The sequence below is a fragment of the Pituophis catenifer genome, unplaced genomic scaffold (genome assembly GCF_029215685.1).
Source record: "Pituophis catenifer annectens isolate HBS135680 unplaced genomic scaffold, rPitCat1.0.hap2 SCAF_2, whole genome shotgun sequence".
Lineage (NCBI taxonomy): Eukaryota > Metazoa > Chordata > Lepidosauria > Squamata > Colubridae > Pituophis > Pituophis catenifer.
Genome location: NW_027256882.1, coordinates 121,363,102 through 121,382,011, shown reverse-complemented (window position 1 = coordinate 121,382,011; position 18,910 = coordinate 121,363,102). Strand labels below are relative to the sequence as shown.

The 18,910-nt window shown below is 40.2% G+C and overlaps 1 protein-coding gene across 1 annotated transcript in view; it reads left to right on the top strand.

Annotated features, from left to right (window-relative positions):
- The first annotated feature begins 16,188 nt into the window (after positions 1–16,188).
- Positions 16,189–18,910, top strand: part of MAP2K7 (mitogen-activated protein kinase kinase 7) — a 45,292-nt gene continuing 42,570 nt past the window's right edge. The window contains exon 1 of the mRNA XM_070937404.1: positions 16,189–16,312. Coding sequence (XP_070793505.1) covers positions 16,189–16,312 — 124 coding nt within the window. The remainder of the gene's footprint in view (positions 16,313–18,910) is intronic.

Genomic DNA, 18,910 nt, shown 5'->3' with positions numbered 1-18,910 from the left:
GTGAGCATCTCTGCAGTGCAGTTTCTGTCATGGAGGTTGTCCATGTACTTGGCAGAGTGGAAGTATCTCCCATGCATAGCAAGTGCTGGGAAATATTGGGGCGATTCTCCTAATTTTTTCCTCCTTATCAGATGACAAATATAGGAAATATACAGTGTAACTCTTACATCTTATTAATGTGATTGACTGCCAATTCCAGGAGTCTTAAAGGACAATTTAATTTTTAATCTACTATCTTCTGCCTATAGAATGGAAATCATAATTGTTGTCATGCAGTTTTAAAGACTTTTGACAAAGGCCTTCAAAGAAGACTTGAACAAGTTGCTGCAGTCATAAGATAAAAAACAAGTTATCTAGTAATTAGTAAGTAATAAATCAGTAAGGGAACATGAAGTATTAATATATCCCATTCAAATAGAAAACGTATGTTGATATAAACTATCACTTCTTGAAATGCAAAGTTTTCAGGAATCTACAATTGAAAGTTTTCTGTTGATTTATTTGAAGAAAGCATTAGATCCTTGCCTTAAGTTCCTGCCCTGATGGTACAAGCTGACAAGCTGTCCGGGAAGTGCTTTGCTTCTAATCGGAGCAAATGGCATTCCATTGAAGTAGCATCAAGCAAATGCTTTGGTGGGAATATCAGGTTATGGCTGGGAAGGCTTCAAAAGACTCTTACACGAGGAAACAATCCAGTTTTTCTAGGTCATGGATATCAGTGCCACTCATCTCCGATGGGATTTTCATTATTTTGTAATAATGTGTTAAAACAGTGCCAAAACAGTTAAAGACAACAGTGCAAAAGGAGAAACGTACAGCTTTAAAGAGATTTCAAAAATAACTATAAAAGAGCTGTGAAGACCCAATCATTATTATTTATTTATCTTCATTTAGTATGAATGATCAACATTTACCAGTAGTTTAACTGGTTAGTTGATTGATAAGGCGATTTATTTAATGGTAAACCACTAGCATTCTATACATGGTGTATCAGGTTCACCTCCAGTTTAAAGAATAAATAGCTGGTGATAGAAGCTATTTGGTGTAAAGGTCTAATTCCTGAGGGACTCTAAGCCTAATGTTGTCTTGTATTTTTGGATTTGACACCAGCCCTACGTACCAACACTGTGTATGTATGTATGTATGTATGTTGTTTGCAATTACAACCAGTGTCAAGAGTTATATTTTTGCCAATAAAATAGAGTCAAGAGGCATTTAGAAACATTCATAAACTAGTACCCTGAATTATTATGTACTTCCATGAAGGAAAGATTGAAAACCATAAATATATAGTTATGTCATTTACGGTAGCTATCCTCTAAATAATCATTGTTAATGACCCAGACCTGTAGGACAAACAATGGAAGAATTAAATTTACTTGGTAATTGCCCAAAGAAACCTTATTCAAGTGTCAGTGAAATATTATATCACACTGAGCAACTTTTCTCAATCTTTTAACCTTGGAGAAACTGTGAAATAATGTTCAGGTCTTGTCTAAAAATGGCAAAAAATACAGACACATCATAAAACAATCCACTCAGCAAGAGGTTGACTGACTCATGTCGTATAAGCCCAAAATTAAGCAAATCATACTATGATTTAGTACAGTATACAAAACTATCCAAATTAAGGTCATTCACTGAATAATGTGGCTGAATGGAAATTTAATCCTAGCTCTTCTTAATCTAATTCCAAGTCAGATCCACACAGCTGCATTTTCGTGCTCCCTTCCTGCCACACCACCCTAAATCTGGCTACCCAGATTATAGATCCAGTCTGTGCTTCATACAGCTGTCCATACAGCTTTAATGTACAGCATTCAAAGAGCCATGACTTTTAGTCCCTGGACTGAATTTCCAGCCCCATCCAATGTCATTTAGCAGATTAAGGGGCTCCTGCATAAATGCACACATGATGGCTTGGTTACTCCGTGCTTTTCTTTTTCTTTCTTTCTTGTCTATGGAGATTCTCAGTCATCCAGGTCATGGTTGTCCCAAAGGTGCTTTTTTCAAGAGGCAACTGGACTATCAGAAACTGGACTTTCTGAAAGTCCAGTTGCCTCTTGAAAAATGCACCTTTGGGACATTCTTTCTTTCTTGTTGTACTGATGGTCATTTTTCTAAAATCCTGTTGTGGTCTGCCAGCAGCCTGCGGAGCTGGCAGCAGAGTTGGGCAGTGAGGAGGCTGGGGAGGAACATGGGCCAGTCCTGGAGTCTGGGGAAGGCTCGGACGAGGACTCTGCATCGGAGGCAGAGATGGAGCCAGGGCCATTTGGGAGTTATGTGCAGACTCCGGACCTCCAGAGTCAGACATCAGAGAGGCAGAGGAACAGGAGGAGCCTGTTCCTAGTGTGTGCATGCGCAGAGCTGCCAGAAGGCAAGAACAGTTAAAACAAAAGGGACGACTCAGGAGTAAGGCCTGGAGATGATTGGCCCCTCCCATAAGACTTAAAAGAGAAGCAAAGGCATGTGGGCCCTTTGCTGGAAAGCAATGTTGTTAATTCTGTTCCCAGTCAACATCTCTCTTTGATTCTGGACTCCGTGTGGCTTTGCCAAGTATGTCTTTGGCAGCGTGTCAAGGGAGATAAAGGTTGGTGATTATCTCGAAGGACTTCTCCCGAAGGACTTTTTGCAACTAATTGGGACTCAGCTGTGAATGGGACTCAGCTGTGAATGAATATAATTCATGGCTGTTGCAATAAAAGAGGGTTTTGGGACTACTCGTGTGTTTTAATGACTCAGAAAGCCTAGATCACAACAAATCCTTGAAACTGCAGGTTGACCAATTTACTTTACAACCACCAGGTGGCTGCAACGGGTTAGCTTTTGTAAGTCTTAGCTGCCACCTACTGATTGTCTGAACATGTACAATTGAAATATAGCCAGTGAATAACTGGACAGCTGGAAGTTGAGAGAGGATTGAGAATTGACATTGTAAACTACCCTAAGAAGGTAGCATGAGAAAAAACAAGAAAACAGAATTTCTCTGGGAGCAATACAGGTGGTCCTCAATAGTGACTGGCAACTCCATTACTAAGCCATAAAGTTGTTATGTCATTTGATTACACCAACTTATGAGATCAATTCACGTTGCAGTCATTAAGCAAATCACTATGAGTCTTTAAGCATGATGTCATGTGACTTTAATTTGCAAATTCTTGCCAGCTTCCCCATTGATTTTGCTTCTTGGGATCTGGCTATGAAGGTAGCAAATGATGATCACATCATCTTGGGACATTGTGACAGCTGCATGTTTGTGACTATTGTCTCATTTTTCAGCACCCTCATAACTCTGAACAGTTGCTGAACAAGTGGTCAGTAAGGAAGGTCTATCTTGGCTGTTGGGAAGAGAATTCCCAATCAGACAGGCTGAAGAATTACAAGAGTAGAGGCCTTTCAGTTACATTTTGAATTACATGTGTTAAGTCAGGAAGGGCTATTCAATTTTAAGGGTTCACATTCTAGGTGAGTTTGCCAACCACTTTAAGGCATAAAAAGTGGCTGTGGTAGCTGGAATTCTGATCTCCCTGGTAGCCGTACAAGGATTTGAAGGGAGGTAAAGAGTACAGGAACCAGACTTGAAGGGAGTGGTCTCGCAGGAAACTGGACAGATCTAATTGAAATGATAAGGCTTCCAAAAGAAAGCATGTCCTTTCAGGTTGCTTCCTCGATGTACATCAGTGATCCCTACATTGACTATACACGATGTCTTGGGATTGGACATGATGTCTTCGAGGCAGGATATTAAGAGAAATACCAACCGCTTTCAGAATGCAGCCCTTGGACTGTCTCAGTTGTATCTTAGCTGAATACAGAGGAGGCATCTGGATAAGTGGATTGATATGGGCCATCCATAAGTTGTGGTGAAGGAGGCTGGGCGGAACCCCAAAACTAATCATGACATTACCTTGACTTTCAGAGGAAAAGTAGAATGAGGCAGTGGCAAAACACTTCCTTATCACAGCAGGAAAATTGCCTAGACCAGATGATGAAAATCACCGGGAGCCAAACTTGATTCAAAAGCATTTTACCATACATTTCTTACAGATTTCAAGAATCAGATGTCATTATAGATTGGAAACACCATGAAAGACCTGCATATGCTTTTACCTTCTATCAGAGCCACTTAATCCACTTTTTCTCTTCCTAAAAGATCTCTAACGTTTCATCATTACTAATTATGTTTTCTGTTACATCTTGTTGCCACCTAGCGGTTGATGTTAATTAAGAAACGCCAGGGGGAAAAAAACCTAATTTGCCTCCTTTATCTAAGATAAAATGTGAAGGTTCATAATATCCTAACCATGATTTTTTTAAAGGTAAGGCAGATAACTAATTAGTTAGACCTCACTGGAAATTATGCACAGATGAAGCTTAATTCTGCTCACAATTTGTTGTGAGCTATCTTTGGAAAAGAAATGCAGCATATTATATCTTGAAAACCCAGTCAAGAAACAGACTGCCTTTGTATGAAAAGTCAACCTTCCCGGAATTTTTTTCATAGCTTTCCAATGACAAGCAACCTCGTCTATTGGTATGTGCTAGGTGCATAGAGCTGTGTGTTTGAAGTGATTTGTTCTTGTATTGCATAGAGAAAAAAAAGGTAAAGGTTCCCCTCACACATATGGGCTAGTCGTTCCCGACTCTAAAATGGACTCATCTCCATTTTAAAGCCGGAGAGCCAACGCTGTCTGAAGACGTCTCCATGGTCATGTGGCCAGCATAACTAAATGCCAAAGGTGCACGGAACGCTTACCTTCCCACCAAACGTGGTCCCTATTTTTCTACTTGTATTTTTAATGTATTAATTGTATGCTAAGCAAATCAATAAATGAGGTTTTCTCTTAATATGGTTGCAGGTCTGAAAGAATAGACGGATGTGGTGATGTGAATTGTCAGAGCTAGAAAAGTTGAAAAAAATTCCAAAAAGCGAATAGCATGCCATTTCTGTATTGTTGCCAAGAAAGGTCCATATATGTGTCCCTGAAGTCATCAGAAATTGAGCTTTATTGTAAGAAATCTTTATCTTTTAAGATGCTGTCAATCAGCACATCAGCACATTGGAACAGAAATTGAAGGCCTCACTTAGCAGAATGAACAGGAGACTTTTAGCCTGTTGTACTCTTATGACAAAACAAGGAAAATGTGCATATTTCCATGAACTAAATCTCCCTCTTACGAATATTAAAACAGAGTACAAAATATCTCAAATAAATTCATTACACTACATTTAAGCATGCTGTTCATTCGAGTGTTGTGGAAGAATGAGATGGAGTTGTTATTAATGGTAGCCTAGATGGAGATTATAGCCACTCATTTTCAACAGAACCTAATTGAGAGGAGAGGCTCTTTGCTGCTATCTAGTAGACATCAGGAGTACTAGCAAGACCCTAACTCAAACTCAACCTGTCTTCCTGGAATTATACTATAGGTATCATCTACTACAGCTGCACAATGTTAGGAACGGACACATCTGTTTTGGAGAAATTGCATAATTGCTAAATGGGAGTTTATAAACAAAGACTACCTGTATGTGTAACTTATGCTTTCTTCCCCAACATTTTTTTGCCTTTGAAGCCAAAATGTTACAGAGTCCTAGTGTTAAATAATTTAGAATGGGTTTTTGGTAAGCCTGCAGAAAGCCTAAAAATGTAAAGTACATTTATCTCATCTTTTTAGGACAAAGTGAAATTAAGTCAGCAGACAAAATTGGGAACTAGTCTATACACCCACCCCTAGCTACAAGCCTGGGAGTAAAATATTTGAGCTGTGGCTGCCCATGTTTTTTTAAGAGCATGTTATAGGCTTTGTCATAAAATGGCCTCCTTGGGAAGGTGTTGCCTGTTTGCAAACAGATGCCAGAACGAGCCATAAAACATGCACTAAGAGACAAGGTGATAAAATGGTTCCCCAAATCTTCATTCCCTCTAATTATTTCTATTATTATCAACTTTATCTTTTGAGTGATTGTTTTTCCTAATTAGTTGGGCACATTTCTAACAAAAGCACAGGGCTCTAAGCACTCATCACTTTAAAACTGGCTAGGAGGCAATTGCTTTATAGACAGCCTTCTGTGCTGCACAAATCAAAAGAATAGAGGATGTGCAAGCAAACCAAGATGGTTGTGGGTATTGCACGTTTTTTATGGATAGCCATCTAGTTTTTCCAGACAGATTACCCAGGGAGATGTGCAACACAGGAGAAAAAGCATTAGTTGCTACCTTTTCTTGCTTGCATTCCAGATTGCTTGCATTATATATATTAAACAGAAGAGACACTCTTCTTTAAAGCTCCTTGGGCAATTTCCAGATATTTTTAGCAGCCTCCCAGATCGTTCCCCACTATCCTGTCATAGCTGAAGAAGCTTCTTAGATGAGAAGCAAAATGTCTTCAAAAGAAAAAAAAAACAAGAAAGTCCAGTTGCCTCCTGAAAAAGCACCTTTGGGACAACCATAACCTGGATGACTGAAAATCTCTACAGACCTCCCAGATCAAGCTAATTATTGCCCCTGCAGGTGGCAGCAGTGAGCTGCCCTTGGAGCTCTGACTCTAAGACCCCTTAGCTAATATTTAGATGGGAAACCTGAAACTTCCAGGGCAAATGGCTAGAGTCTAGACCAGCAACCAAGAACACTTTGTGGATGCTTCCTTCAAAACCTAAGCACAATTCCAGTATGTTTCTACCCAACATTGTCATGAGAATCAAAATATGGAAGAGCGACCTATGCTTCCTTAAATTTCTGAGTAGGCACCAGCTTAAGGCACTGAGGGAAGAGGACACCATAGAGTCCTCCCCACACATACACACCTATCATTTTATCTCTTTCACTGCCATACAGGGTGTCTTCGACTTATAAATGTTTGTTTAGTCACCGAAGTTACAACAGCACTGAAAAAAGGGACTTATGACCATTTTTCACACTTAGGACTGTTGCAGCACCGCCCCTCCCCCATGGTCACGTGATTTACATTCGGCTGCTTGACAGCTGACTCACATTTATGATGGTTGCAGTGTCCCGGACTCATGCGATTTCCTTTTGCAACCTTCTGATAAGCAAAGTCAGTGGGGAAACCAGATTCACTTTAACAACTGTTAGTAATTTAACAACCGCAGCAATTCGCTTAACAAATGCGGCAAAAAAAGACGTAAAATGAGGCAAAATTCACTTAATAAATTTCTCACTTAACATAAATTTTGGGCTCAATTGTGGTTGTAAGTTGAGGACTACCTGTATTCAACTTTAGTCCATGTTTTTCCCTTTGGCAATTGTCCTTATCCACTTTAATCCGCATTGTTAAAAACAAGTTTTCTTTGGCAGGGTGAAGTTTAAAAGTTTGGATTAAAGATGTCAGATATCCCGCTTGTTTCCATCTCCTGGTGTGAGAGTTTTGCCTCTGTAATTTTAATAGTGGGACACCACTATTAAACTGTGTGTAGGCGCCAGCTGGCCTTATTAGGCGTTGTTGGAAGAATACATATTTTTTTAAAAAAAAAAATAAGTTCTCTTAATAGTTCTGTGATTTAATATGTTTAGTGATTTCTGCTAGCTTTTTTTCTTTTCTTCCTTCGTGTTTTGCTGTTTGCATTTCAAGAGAGGGCAATCATGCTGAAAGCGAATGAGTCCTCCTGGCTAGGTCACACTAGCTTTGTTCTTCCCCCTCTTCCAGTCCTTTCCTCCTGCATTCAGCTGCCATGGAGATGAAATAAAGCCTCTTGTGCTGCTGAGGGTTGCCCTGAGAATTCGTAGGCAATCACAGATAAAGGAGAGAAGATTTGGGAACGGGTACCCTTCTGGATAGAAAAAAAGGAAGAGAAGATTGCCTGCAGAAAGGATCGGCTTCCTGCAGGTGAGGAGCTGATGCTAGACACAGGAAGCGAAAGAATAAGAGAGGGAAGGAAGAGTCAATGGGCTTGTGGTCCGTGGTAGATAATGTGGGCAAACAGTAAGGTGGGAGGTATTTGTTTTGCCACATGGCACACTGAACTATAAACTATGGTTTACAAATCACATCAATCAGGCTTTGTGGTTGTTGTTAGTTGCGAAGTCGTGTCCAACCCATCGCGACCCCATGGACAACGTTCCTCCAGGCCTTCCTATCCTCTACCATCCTCTGGAGTCCATTTAAGCTCACGCCGACTGCTTCAGTGACTCCATCCAGCCACCTCATTCCAGGTCGTCCCCTTTTTCTTTTGCCCTCAATCTTTCCCAGCATTAGGCTCTTCTCCAGTGAATCAGGCTGTATAACACTCTAAAACAAAGACCAACTCAGCTAGTGAATTACACACTTTGTCTAAATAGACTAGCAGCTGTCATTGGTCTTAAGGCTATTTATAAAACATAACGGTAATAAAATGACCCAAACTGTAAGAAACTTCCCACTTGAGTTAATACTGTAAGGTTTTTTCCCCCAAGGCTTACTTGGGAAAAACAGCAAACAGTGTCATCTGCTCAGGAGACCTGCAACAGTATTTTTATTGTATTTATTTATTTATTAATACTTTACATTCAGTAAAAGACAAGCATTTGAAATATATTTGATCTTTTGCTTCTCTGCTAATATAGGTTGATTATTGTACTACAGGTATTTCTCAATTTACAATTAGCCATTTAACTGCCATTCAGAGTTACAGAAGCCTTGGAAAGGATGCTTTACAGCCCATAAAACATTTCTGGTTGTTGTAAAATTTCATGTTGCTCACCTTCCCCATGGTAACATGACAGTATTTCGGATGTTTGGCAAACAGTTCACATTTATGACTGGCCACAGTGTCCTGCAGTCCTGTGACTGTGATTTGAAATGTTTTTTTGCTGGTTTCAAGCAAAAAAACCCCATTCAATTAGGCTTTAGGAGAATGGGTTCACCCTTATGACCATTTGATTTGTTCAGTGATTTGTGATTCAGAGTTATGATCATACGATTTGCTTCATGACTGCCATAAAATTAAGTCTGAGCATGTGGGTGCCTCAATTTACAACTGTTACGACTTATGACCAAAATTATGATCCTAATTGTAGTCGTAAGTGGAGGATTACCTATAATTCTCTCTACAGCAGATGGGACAATGTATTTCAATTAAATTTTTTTGTAGCCTAATTTGCATTTCTACTAAACCATTAGTAGAAGTTCAACCATTTTTCAGTAAATAAACCACATCTGCACAATGTAATTGGCAAAAGTCAAAATACCATAGTGGGCATAATGTGTAAGCTCAGTCAGTGAGACTTATTCCTAGGGAGATAGATGGATGGATGGATGGATGGATGGATGGATGGATGGATGGATGGATGGATGAATAGGTGGGTGGGGGGTGGATGGATGGATGGATGGATAGATAGATAGATAGATAGATAGATAGATAGATAGATGATAGACACATAGATGCAGACACATATATAAACTGAAGTTAGGACAACAAATGCTCTAAAATCTTCGTTTGTTTTAGTGCACCGGTGTCAAACTCGCGGCGTCATGTTGATAGACATGACGCCGCGAGTTTGACACCGGTGCACTAAAACAAACGAAGATTTTAGAGCATTTGTTGTCCTAACTTCAGTTTATATATGTGTCTGCATCTATGTGTCTATCATCTATCTATCTATCTATCTATCTATCTATCTATCTATCCATCCATCCATCCATCCATCCATCCACCCCCCACCCACCTATTCATCCATCCATCCATCCATCCATCCATCCATCCATCCATCTATGTTTTCCCCCTTCGCGGAGCTGGGGTGGGCATGGCCTGCGTGTGATACATCCAGCTCATGGGCCACCAGTTTGACACCCGTTTTAGTGCAAAAGCCAAACAAATTACTCATATTCCTAATAATTATTTTTTTTCTAGTGATGTTTACCCTGTCAGAAGTTACTTTCTTCAATGACAGCCTTGCCCAGTTCCAGTCTTTAAAGCCTTGGTGGGATGTTCTGATGGACTATTTGGGACTAGCAATGCTGATGATTTCTCTTCTCTCAGGGACTCTATTAATCTCTGTTGATAACATGACTTGCCTTCCTCTGAATAATAAGCTAAATGAGACTTCAGCAGTTGTACCCAAGCCTCAAGCTGTGGATAAAACCATCAGTGAAGAGCTTCCTGTGGCAAACAGTCCTCGCTCAATCAATCTGGACTACCAACAGTATCTATACATCAGCTATGTCTGTTATCAGAAAGTTCTGCCCTGGTTCTTGAAGTATTTCCCTTACTTCGCACTTGTCAATTCACTGTTCTTAATGGCAAGCAACAACTTCTGGCTCCGATATCCTAAGACTTCATCAAAGATTGAACACTTCTTGTCCATTCTGTTGAAATGTTTTGAGTCACCTTGGACCACCAAGGCTCTCTCTGAAATAGGTTGCCCGCACTTCCTAGGTGTGCGCACTGTTAATATGGGGTATCTAGGACGACTCAAGTCTCCTTTCCCTTCTCCCATCCTAGATTCAAAGGATCGGGAACTTGGCAAGGCCCTTTTTGAGAAGATCCGTAGATTCAGGGCACACACTGAAGGTGGTAGGATGATTTATAGAATCTATTTGGGACAAACCATCTTCAAAACTGCAAAGGTTCTAACTGTGCTAGGTTATACCTTCAACTGTGTAGGATCTATCTCCTTCAAGCATCTTTGCCTGGCAAACATACAAAACGTCATTGGCTACTCTACATTCACCTGTACCCATAGCATGGCTTTCATTCTACAGAAATTGATAGCTACTTATATTTTTTTAGTATTCCTGTATGGAATTGTGGGGGTTTATTCATTCTTTTGGCTTTTGTGGCAACCACTGCAGAAATATTCTTTTAAGCAAGCACATGAAGACTGTCGTGTCTTTGATATCCCAGATGGACAGAATGATTTTGCTTTTTTGCTACACATGGCTGACCAATGTAATCAACTTTATTCATGGCGGCTTGCTAATTTCTTATCAGCCATGCACAAGAATGACATGCTAGATGTAGTCCCCAGTGGTAAATTGGGAACTAATGATAAGGCTGGTTCCCATTATCTTTCCCTATCATCAAAATAAAACAGATATTCTTGTAAGTAAGTGAATAACCATTCTAGCAAATCCTTAACAAATTATTTTATTGATTAAAAAGACCAGAAGCTGAGTGTTTCTGTTTTAGGTGCCATAAAAATTCAGGTGTGATCCACTTATCCAAACAGAAGAAAATCTTTGAAAATTGCATATAATAAACAAGAAATGCCCTTTGAAAATAGCCCAGATTAATTTAGGGCTAATGCAATTCTATTTTACTCCTTGCTAAAAGTTATGCCTTACAAGAAGAGAAAGTTATATTGGAAGCAAGTCACATGATAATATGCCTAGAATGAATCATTTATCCTAAGGGAAAATAAGTTTAGGAATTGATAAGTAGATAAAACAACCAGGTCATAATTTGACTGTAGTGGGCTTTGAGTATAAAATGAAAGACCTGGTCTGACTGTTGTTATCTTATTGCCAAGTCCCCCAGCTTAAAAAAAAAGAAAATATATTTTACTTCTTATTTTACAAACATAAAAGGAAGCATCCTCTATAAATTGAAAACAGAGGAAATGGAAGAAGAGGAAGTAGAGGAATGCCAATCCTGCTCCTCCATAGGCAATAAGTGAGCAGAAACACACTGAACAAAATCTAGAGCACACTTCATTGCAACTAATACTGTTATGGAAATTGGATAGACTACAACAAAAGGTCAATTTCTCTGACTAAAAAAACCAATATTGGAAAAGCATTTTTTCCCTTTCCTTTTAAGCATTAGAGATTTGTCGGTAAAATGAAGAAAAAGTGATAAATATATGTCAGAGGAATTTAAATGAATAACACTTACCATAGGAGCTGGTTTTATTTTTCATTACATGATTACTATGAGAGATTATGGGAAGTGGGAAAGTCATGGAAGGAACATTGGATATAAAGCATCAAGAGATAAGAAAGAATTTGGTAATAAACAGCAGCTCAGCCCAGGCTGCAAAAAGCCTAGGAAGAAGAAATTGATGGTTCAAAGAGAAACAAATCTTAATCAACCACTAATGCAAGAAGACAGGGAATTTGATGCTGTTTCCAAGATTCTCCAATTTACCTTCAATCCTAACATTAAACACACTTTATAGAAGTCTGTGTAATTCTTGCTTCCTTGTCTGTGCCTTGTTGGGAAGGGCTATATATCACTTGCTGAAAAGACTTTAAGGTTTGTAGAAACTGTGTGTTTCTACAGTTATGAATGTGTTTGTTTCACCACAATGCTTATTGAGAGATAATTAATATATACCAAAAGTAGGAAATTTGTGTTGCTGACAGTATTTGGGAGGGAGGGCAGAGGAAGGCACATGATCAGTTATCCTTGGCCTCATCCTAAGTAATAAGAAGTTTAGTCAAGATACATCTTGGACTTTAAAAAGGTTGATTTTAATACTGTAGATGGGATGTCATGGCAGGGAAAAGGCGCTCAAAACAGATGCAATGCATTTTTAAAAATGAGTTTCGCTCTACTCAAAAGTTGAAAATAATGGAAGATAGCTGCAGAAACTAAGATAATGCTACAAAAGTTTTAGTGCAAACTGAGCAGGACATGGAGGAGGTGGAAGACTGCCAGTTCCTAAAAGTAATAGCTCAAAGCTCATCATCCAGAGAATCCAGATGGATTCTCCTTTTCCTTCACCTTCCCTGGATGTATTTGAGCAAAACACAAGGAAGCAGCAATCTCAGAGCATTGTAAGGTCCACAACCCTGAAGTCTTTTTGTGCACTGATAGAAAAGTATGTTATCAGTCAAAAGGGAAGGAGGAAAAAAAAAAGGATCATTGCGTGCCATTTTACATACATTTATTCAATTTTAAAAAGTTCCTGCAAAGCTGCAACTTTTTGGTTATTTCTCTTTGGCTACTTAGGCTCTAGGGATGGTTGCACAGTACTGGTTGAGGCTGCCATGAATGTTGGAGCTGGGCATGGGGTGGTGGCTCTTATGTGCAGAGTAGCTAGGAGTAATGTAGCCACTGGCTCAGTGGAGGAGCCCTGTTGCAAGAGGAGCCTTGGTAGTACAGTGGTTTAAAGCACCCTGTTATTAAGACCAGCTGCCTGCAATTACTGCAGGTTCGAATCTCGCCAGGCTCAAGGTTGACTCAGCCTTCCATCCTTTCTAAGGTAGGTAAATTGAGGACCCAGTTGTGGGGGCAATAAGCTGACTGTATGAATATACAAAAGGATGAAGGCTATTGCTTAGCACATTGTAAGCCGCCCTGAGTCTCCGGAGAAGGGCGGCATATAAATAAATAAATAAAAAATGTGGCATGCCGCGTACCTCACTCCTACCTTAGCCCCAGGCCGTTGCTCTCAAACCTGGCCCCCTTTGTGGGGCTTTCCTTCCAGTGCAGTCAAAACCTGGGCAAGGCTCTGTCCAGTGGAGTCACACTCTGGGCAAAGGCTAGAATCTGCTCCTCCTGCCGCCACCATTTCAGCAGCCCTTTCTTGTTAGTTTTGGAAACAGAAATATTGCTCCCTGTCTGGTTTGGGATCGGCCAGTATGTATATCCTCTTTTAATTGTCCCAAAGGTGCTTTTGCAAGAGGCAGTTGGGCTTTCTTTTATTTTTCTTTGAAGAGGTTTTGCTTCTCATCCAAGAAGCTTCTTCAGTTCCGACAGTTCTCTGTTTAATTATTACAAAGATGTATAAAGGAGAATATTTGTAGCTCAGGTTTGACAGGAGAGGTCCTTGGTGTTCTTTGAGTTTGGTTGTTTACTTTCAGACGTTTCATTACCTGAACTAAATGGCATCATCAGTATATTATAAAGATCATAGTTGAAGCCATTTGAAATCAGAAGCCATATGCCAGGAATGGAAAAGCCCATGGGCAGCTTATGGTTTTGGTCCTACTTTGCACCCCCTCCTGAATACTTTCTGATGAGCTAATTGCAGTCTCCCACAGTAAATACTGAGTTGAAAGCACTCCCCCCTTCCCCCAAAGTAGCTGGCAGGTGCTGAATCTAAATACTGGTCATAATTAAGCAATATCTCTTTAGTCTGCATTACTGTAAACATGTCCTTTTCCAGTTCTTGTATTGTTATGGTTTTTTCCAGTCTCCTGATTGTTAGCAGTTATGAGTTCCTAAAATGGGCCAATCCAAGTTTCTGCCAAAATTTCATTACAGTAAATCTGTGGCCCTATTTGCTGCATCATAACTGTTTTCGTGCACTTCCACTTTAGACCTTCCCTTAAGGCCAGATGATGGTGCTGGCCAGTTCATGAGAAAACATGCACCTTTTTCAGTTCCTGTAAATGGGGCAAGAGGTGGAGAAAATATGTTCAGATAGGTCAGTAGTTCTGATAGGCTTGAAGCAATTTGCTCCAGGTTTGTCCAACTAAGTAGTCCTTTGTTATTTCAAATAAAGCGTTCCTTTCCATCATAACCATCTGAGGAATTGGAAGAAAGGTGCTTCAGGATTTCCAGACCCAGAATGGAATTTGGAAATCAAGAAATTCTCCAAGTAGGAGAACATAGCAAATATGTGATGTCTGGATGCCCTAATTTGGTGCCATTTGCATTCATGTAATGGGGTATTCTCCAAAGAGAATCCTAGCTCCCTTAAGCAGCTATATTTCTAATTGCTTTCTGTCTACAGTGGTCCTGCAAATTCTTGTTAATGGATTAAAGGAGACAGAATAGCATGCTGTAGAATAATAGAATATAAAAGTTGACAAGGACCATTAAGATAATTTGATCCAATCTCCTGCTCAGTGCAAGAATCTATCACTATACCTTCCCCACGTAGTCATCCAGTTAGATACTAAAACAAAATTGATTCTTTAAAAGTCACAAGGGTATCCTTAAGTAAACTTCCAGAGCTGTTGAATGAACATTAGTATTCAGGGTGAATCTTTGGTGTTTATCGTTCTTGCCAATTTAAGAGTAACAATTTCTTCCAAACTACTTTCTTCCAGATTTAGTATACTATGGTTTCCATAAATATGCTTTCCCAAACATCCAGCTATTATCACTCGAAACAGGTTTTTTTGTGCCTGCCATCTCTAATTTTTAAATAAAAAAGATTGTAGATTGGCTATTTTGCAGAAGTCTGGCTAGAACACGTGGAAGACTTCACCGAAAGCAGCACCCAAGTCAACTATGGTCAGGGATCATTAAATATCTAATGGTCTCTTACATCTCTATAATGCAACTCATGGATGCTTTTCATTAGCAGATTACAAGTACATAAATCAGCTCAATTTCTGTTTGGAATGATCGATGCATAGTTACACTAAGCTCTTTGATTTATCCCTTCCTTTACATCCTGCCTATACGGTCAGAAATAGTGACTATTCTGAGTTATTTTTTAGCACTAAAGGGATCAAGGTTTGGGAGATGATTTTCTTAGGTACAATTGCTAATCCAACGAGGAAAATCTTTAAATATGCAACAGGATCTTAAGGTGTTAGAGCGATATATGACACGCATATGATGCATTTTGGCTTGACTTTTAAATTTAATTTAAATATATTTATAATTATTCTCTACTCCTGTGTTTAATAACCTTTCCTTGTCATATTAACTTTAAGACATCCCTGGACATAACAAGCCCCATAATTATAGCAAACCCCACTAACTAGTTAATAAGTGAGCCACAACCTACAACTTGATAAGCAAGCCACAATTTTATTTTATTTATTTGTCAAGAACATATTAGGTAATATATATAAGTATAAGCATGAATTGAATACATAAAATAGATACAAACAGAGGAAACATTAGGACAGGGACGGAAGGCACGCTGGTGCTCTTATGCACGCCCCTTAGGAATGGGGTGAGGTCAACAGTAGACGGTCTTAGGTTAAAATTTCGGATGGCCGCGATAAGAAACCCGAAGACAGATGGGCGCTTCGATCAACCTCTCGGCAGGATATCTCGGCAGTCTCACCAAACGTTAACCGACTTCACCACCCGCCAGACGCCTTTCTAGACTCCCCGCAGGTGCCGGGACCGGCACAGGGAAAAGGAAGCCGGTTTCAGCCTTGCGCATGCGCGCGAGTCCATCCTCCGAGGCAAGATAAGCGTAGGGCAAACCGGGGCCGGAGGAGGAAGGAGGATGGAGTTACGGTGGCCTGGTTGGTTCACACCGCGCCTGCGCGTTGCGGTGTTTGTGCATTCTGGCTGCGCGGCGGCGGCGGCGGCTCCGGGGGAGGGGGGGGAAGATGGCAGCGTCCTCGTTGGAGCAGAAGCTGTCCCGCTTGGAGGCCAAGCTGAAACAGGAGAACCGGGAAGCCCGCCGGCGCATCGACCTCAACCTGGAGATCAGTCCGGCCCGGGCTCGGCCTAGTAAGGGAGGGGAAGGGGCCCTGCTTGGCTATGGCAGGCCCAGCTTGGAAGGCGCTCGGAAACCGAACGGGTTGCAGTGGGAATGGGTGGGTGGGGGGAAGGGAGATGCCTCCAAGGGGGGCGGGAGGGACGGGGCAGAAGGGAAAGAGCTGAAGCCGAGGCCTGTTTCCCTGAGCCTGGAGGGGGGAAGGAAGGAAGGAAGGAGGGAAAAGGGAAGCCCAGGAACTGCGCCTCGAGTTGGGAAGGAAAATAAGGGAAAGAGTGGGAAGGAGGAGTTTGGTAGAAAGAGAGGTGTACAGTGAGTGGAAGCCCCTAAAATGGGCGTGTCCTGGATTAGGGGGTCCCTGAAGCCCAATGTCAGCCCAATGTTCACAGTTAACCCAAACTACGAGGTAAAGGTAAAGGACTGGCTGAAGGGGACCTGTCAGCATGGACAGGTCCGCCAAGTTGTTTAGTGGGTGTTGCACCGCCGTATTTGCAATAAAGGAGCTAAATGGGCTGAATTCACAGAACACATTAGGGTGGTTTATGGTTGTCTATACTTGGTGAACACACGAATACGGGCCGCGTTCGCATCTGTGAAACATCAGTTGGGGCAAAGGGAGAACCTAGAGATGTGCAGATGAATGATGATGATTTTAAAAGGACTTTGAAGGACTCACACTAAGGCCGAACGGTCTTTTGATGGAGAGGAATGAAAGCACTGCTCTGAGAATGCTTTCAAAGCTCAGTTGTGTGCTTAAAAATATTTAGAGTCTTCTCTGCAAGATTGGTGCCTGTGTATGTCTGAAAACAGTAAGATCCAAGTTCCAGGCTAAATATAGGATGCTTTGTATATTTTGCTTGCAAGTTTCCCAACTCGGTTCTCAACAAGTCACTTAAAGTGTTAGCTCTTATATTGCATACTCACAAACCTTGGATATTTTTTTTCAAAATTTCATGTTGGTTTGGTTCTGAATTGAAATGGTGATTCGTTGCATCACAGAAAATGGATGAGTTTGTTAAGTAGGATAAACATTTTGTTTGACTCCAGACAGTAATCAGATTAAGTATGGTATCCAGGGCTTGTTCTTTTAAGTTAAAACCGAAAGCTTGTTTCATCTACATTCAGATTTATCTGTATTTTTATTCATTTCCAATGTCTGGACGTTCTCCATTTCTTTTTGACATATTGTCCTTTCCTTGCTTAATTCTTTGTGGGCAATGCTGTTAAATATAGTATCCACACACCTGCTAATGATAGAACAGACTCAGAATATTAGAAGAATTATACTCAATTACATGACTGCTCTACAGTATTTGTGTCTGGCCAGCCAGCCCAGATGCCTATAGACCTATAAACCCTACTTTTTCTCATTTAAACATGTCCATCATGTTCTAACTGTTTCTGACTTGAAAAGCTTCAGATCTTATAAGATATGGATTTGTTGCAAATCCCTAATACGTTTGAAGTGGGCCAAAATGGCAAATAATGGCAAATTATACAGTGCTGGGCTCAGTTTTGAGGCTCATTTGAGGTAAATCCACCTAAACTCTGTTCAGAGAGAACAGGAGAATTGAGTATCCAGAGAACAGAGATGGAATTGAGTATCCTGAGAGCAGAAGTGGTGAAACTGATTCATCCAAAGTACATAAACTAAAATCTCAGATCTTTCTTTATTAGCCATACTAATTGAGGATCCTATGAGAAAGATGATGGTTGGATCATTCTTGTGTGGAAGGATACTATGTTCATACAGTTTGCTATGTAAATAAAATCTATCTATCTATGTGACTGCCATGGCTATCCCACATACCTATGCAAATCCCATAGGAATCTTGGAATAGGAATTTTGCTCTTGGATATCAGTTTTAGATCCAGATTGACTTAATGTTTAATTTATTCCTGTTTAGGTTTGCTTGTGACATTCTAGAATCTTGTATGGTTATCATTTGTGATAGCTTGTGTTGATAGGTGTCTTCAACAATGCTTATTTTCAAAATCTGAACAGAGAAACAAATTATGTCGCCTCCTCTACTGTGAGTTTTATTGTAACTGTATTGTAATATAATGTAATATAGCTAATGGTATTATGAATAGTTTGGTCTACTAGGCCAAAATATTAGATGATCTTCCTTCTTGACCATTGCCGCACTAGTATTTAGCAAGTTTCCCTGGGATGGAGCTGCAAAATCACTCTCCTGATCAGCAGGAGGTCTGTGGGTTGTTATTGGAATGATGGCAAATACAGTGCATTCAAAAAGTATTCAGACCCCTTTCACTTTTGTCAGTTTTGTTATGCTGCAGTCTGATTCTACATTTGTTGAATTTATTTTTTTCCCTCATTAATCTACACTCAATGCCCCATAATGACAAAATAAAAACATAATTTTAGAAATGTTTGTAAATTTATTAAAAACAAACAAAAATATCATATTGGTATATGTAAGTATTCAGACCCTTTGCAACAACACATGATATTTAGCTTTGGTGCCTCCCATTTCTCTTGATCATTGCTCATATGTTCCTACACCTTGATTGGAGTCAGTCTGTGGTAAATTGATTGGACATGATTTGGAAAGGCACACACCTCTCTATAGAAAGTTTCACAATGCATA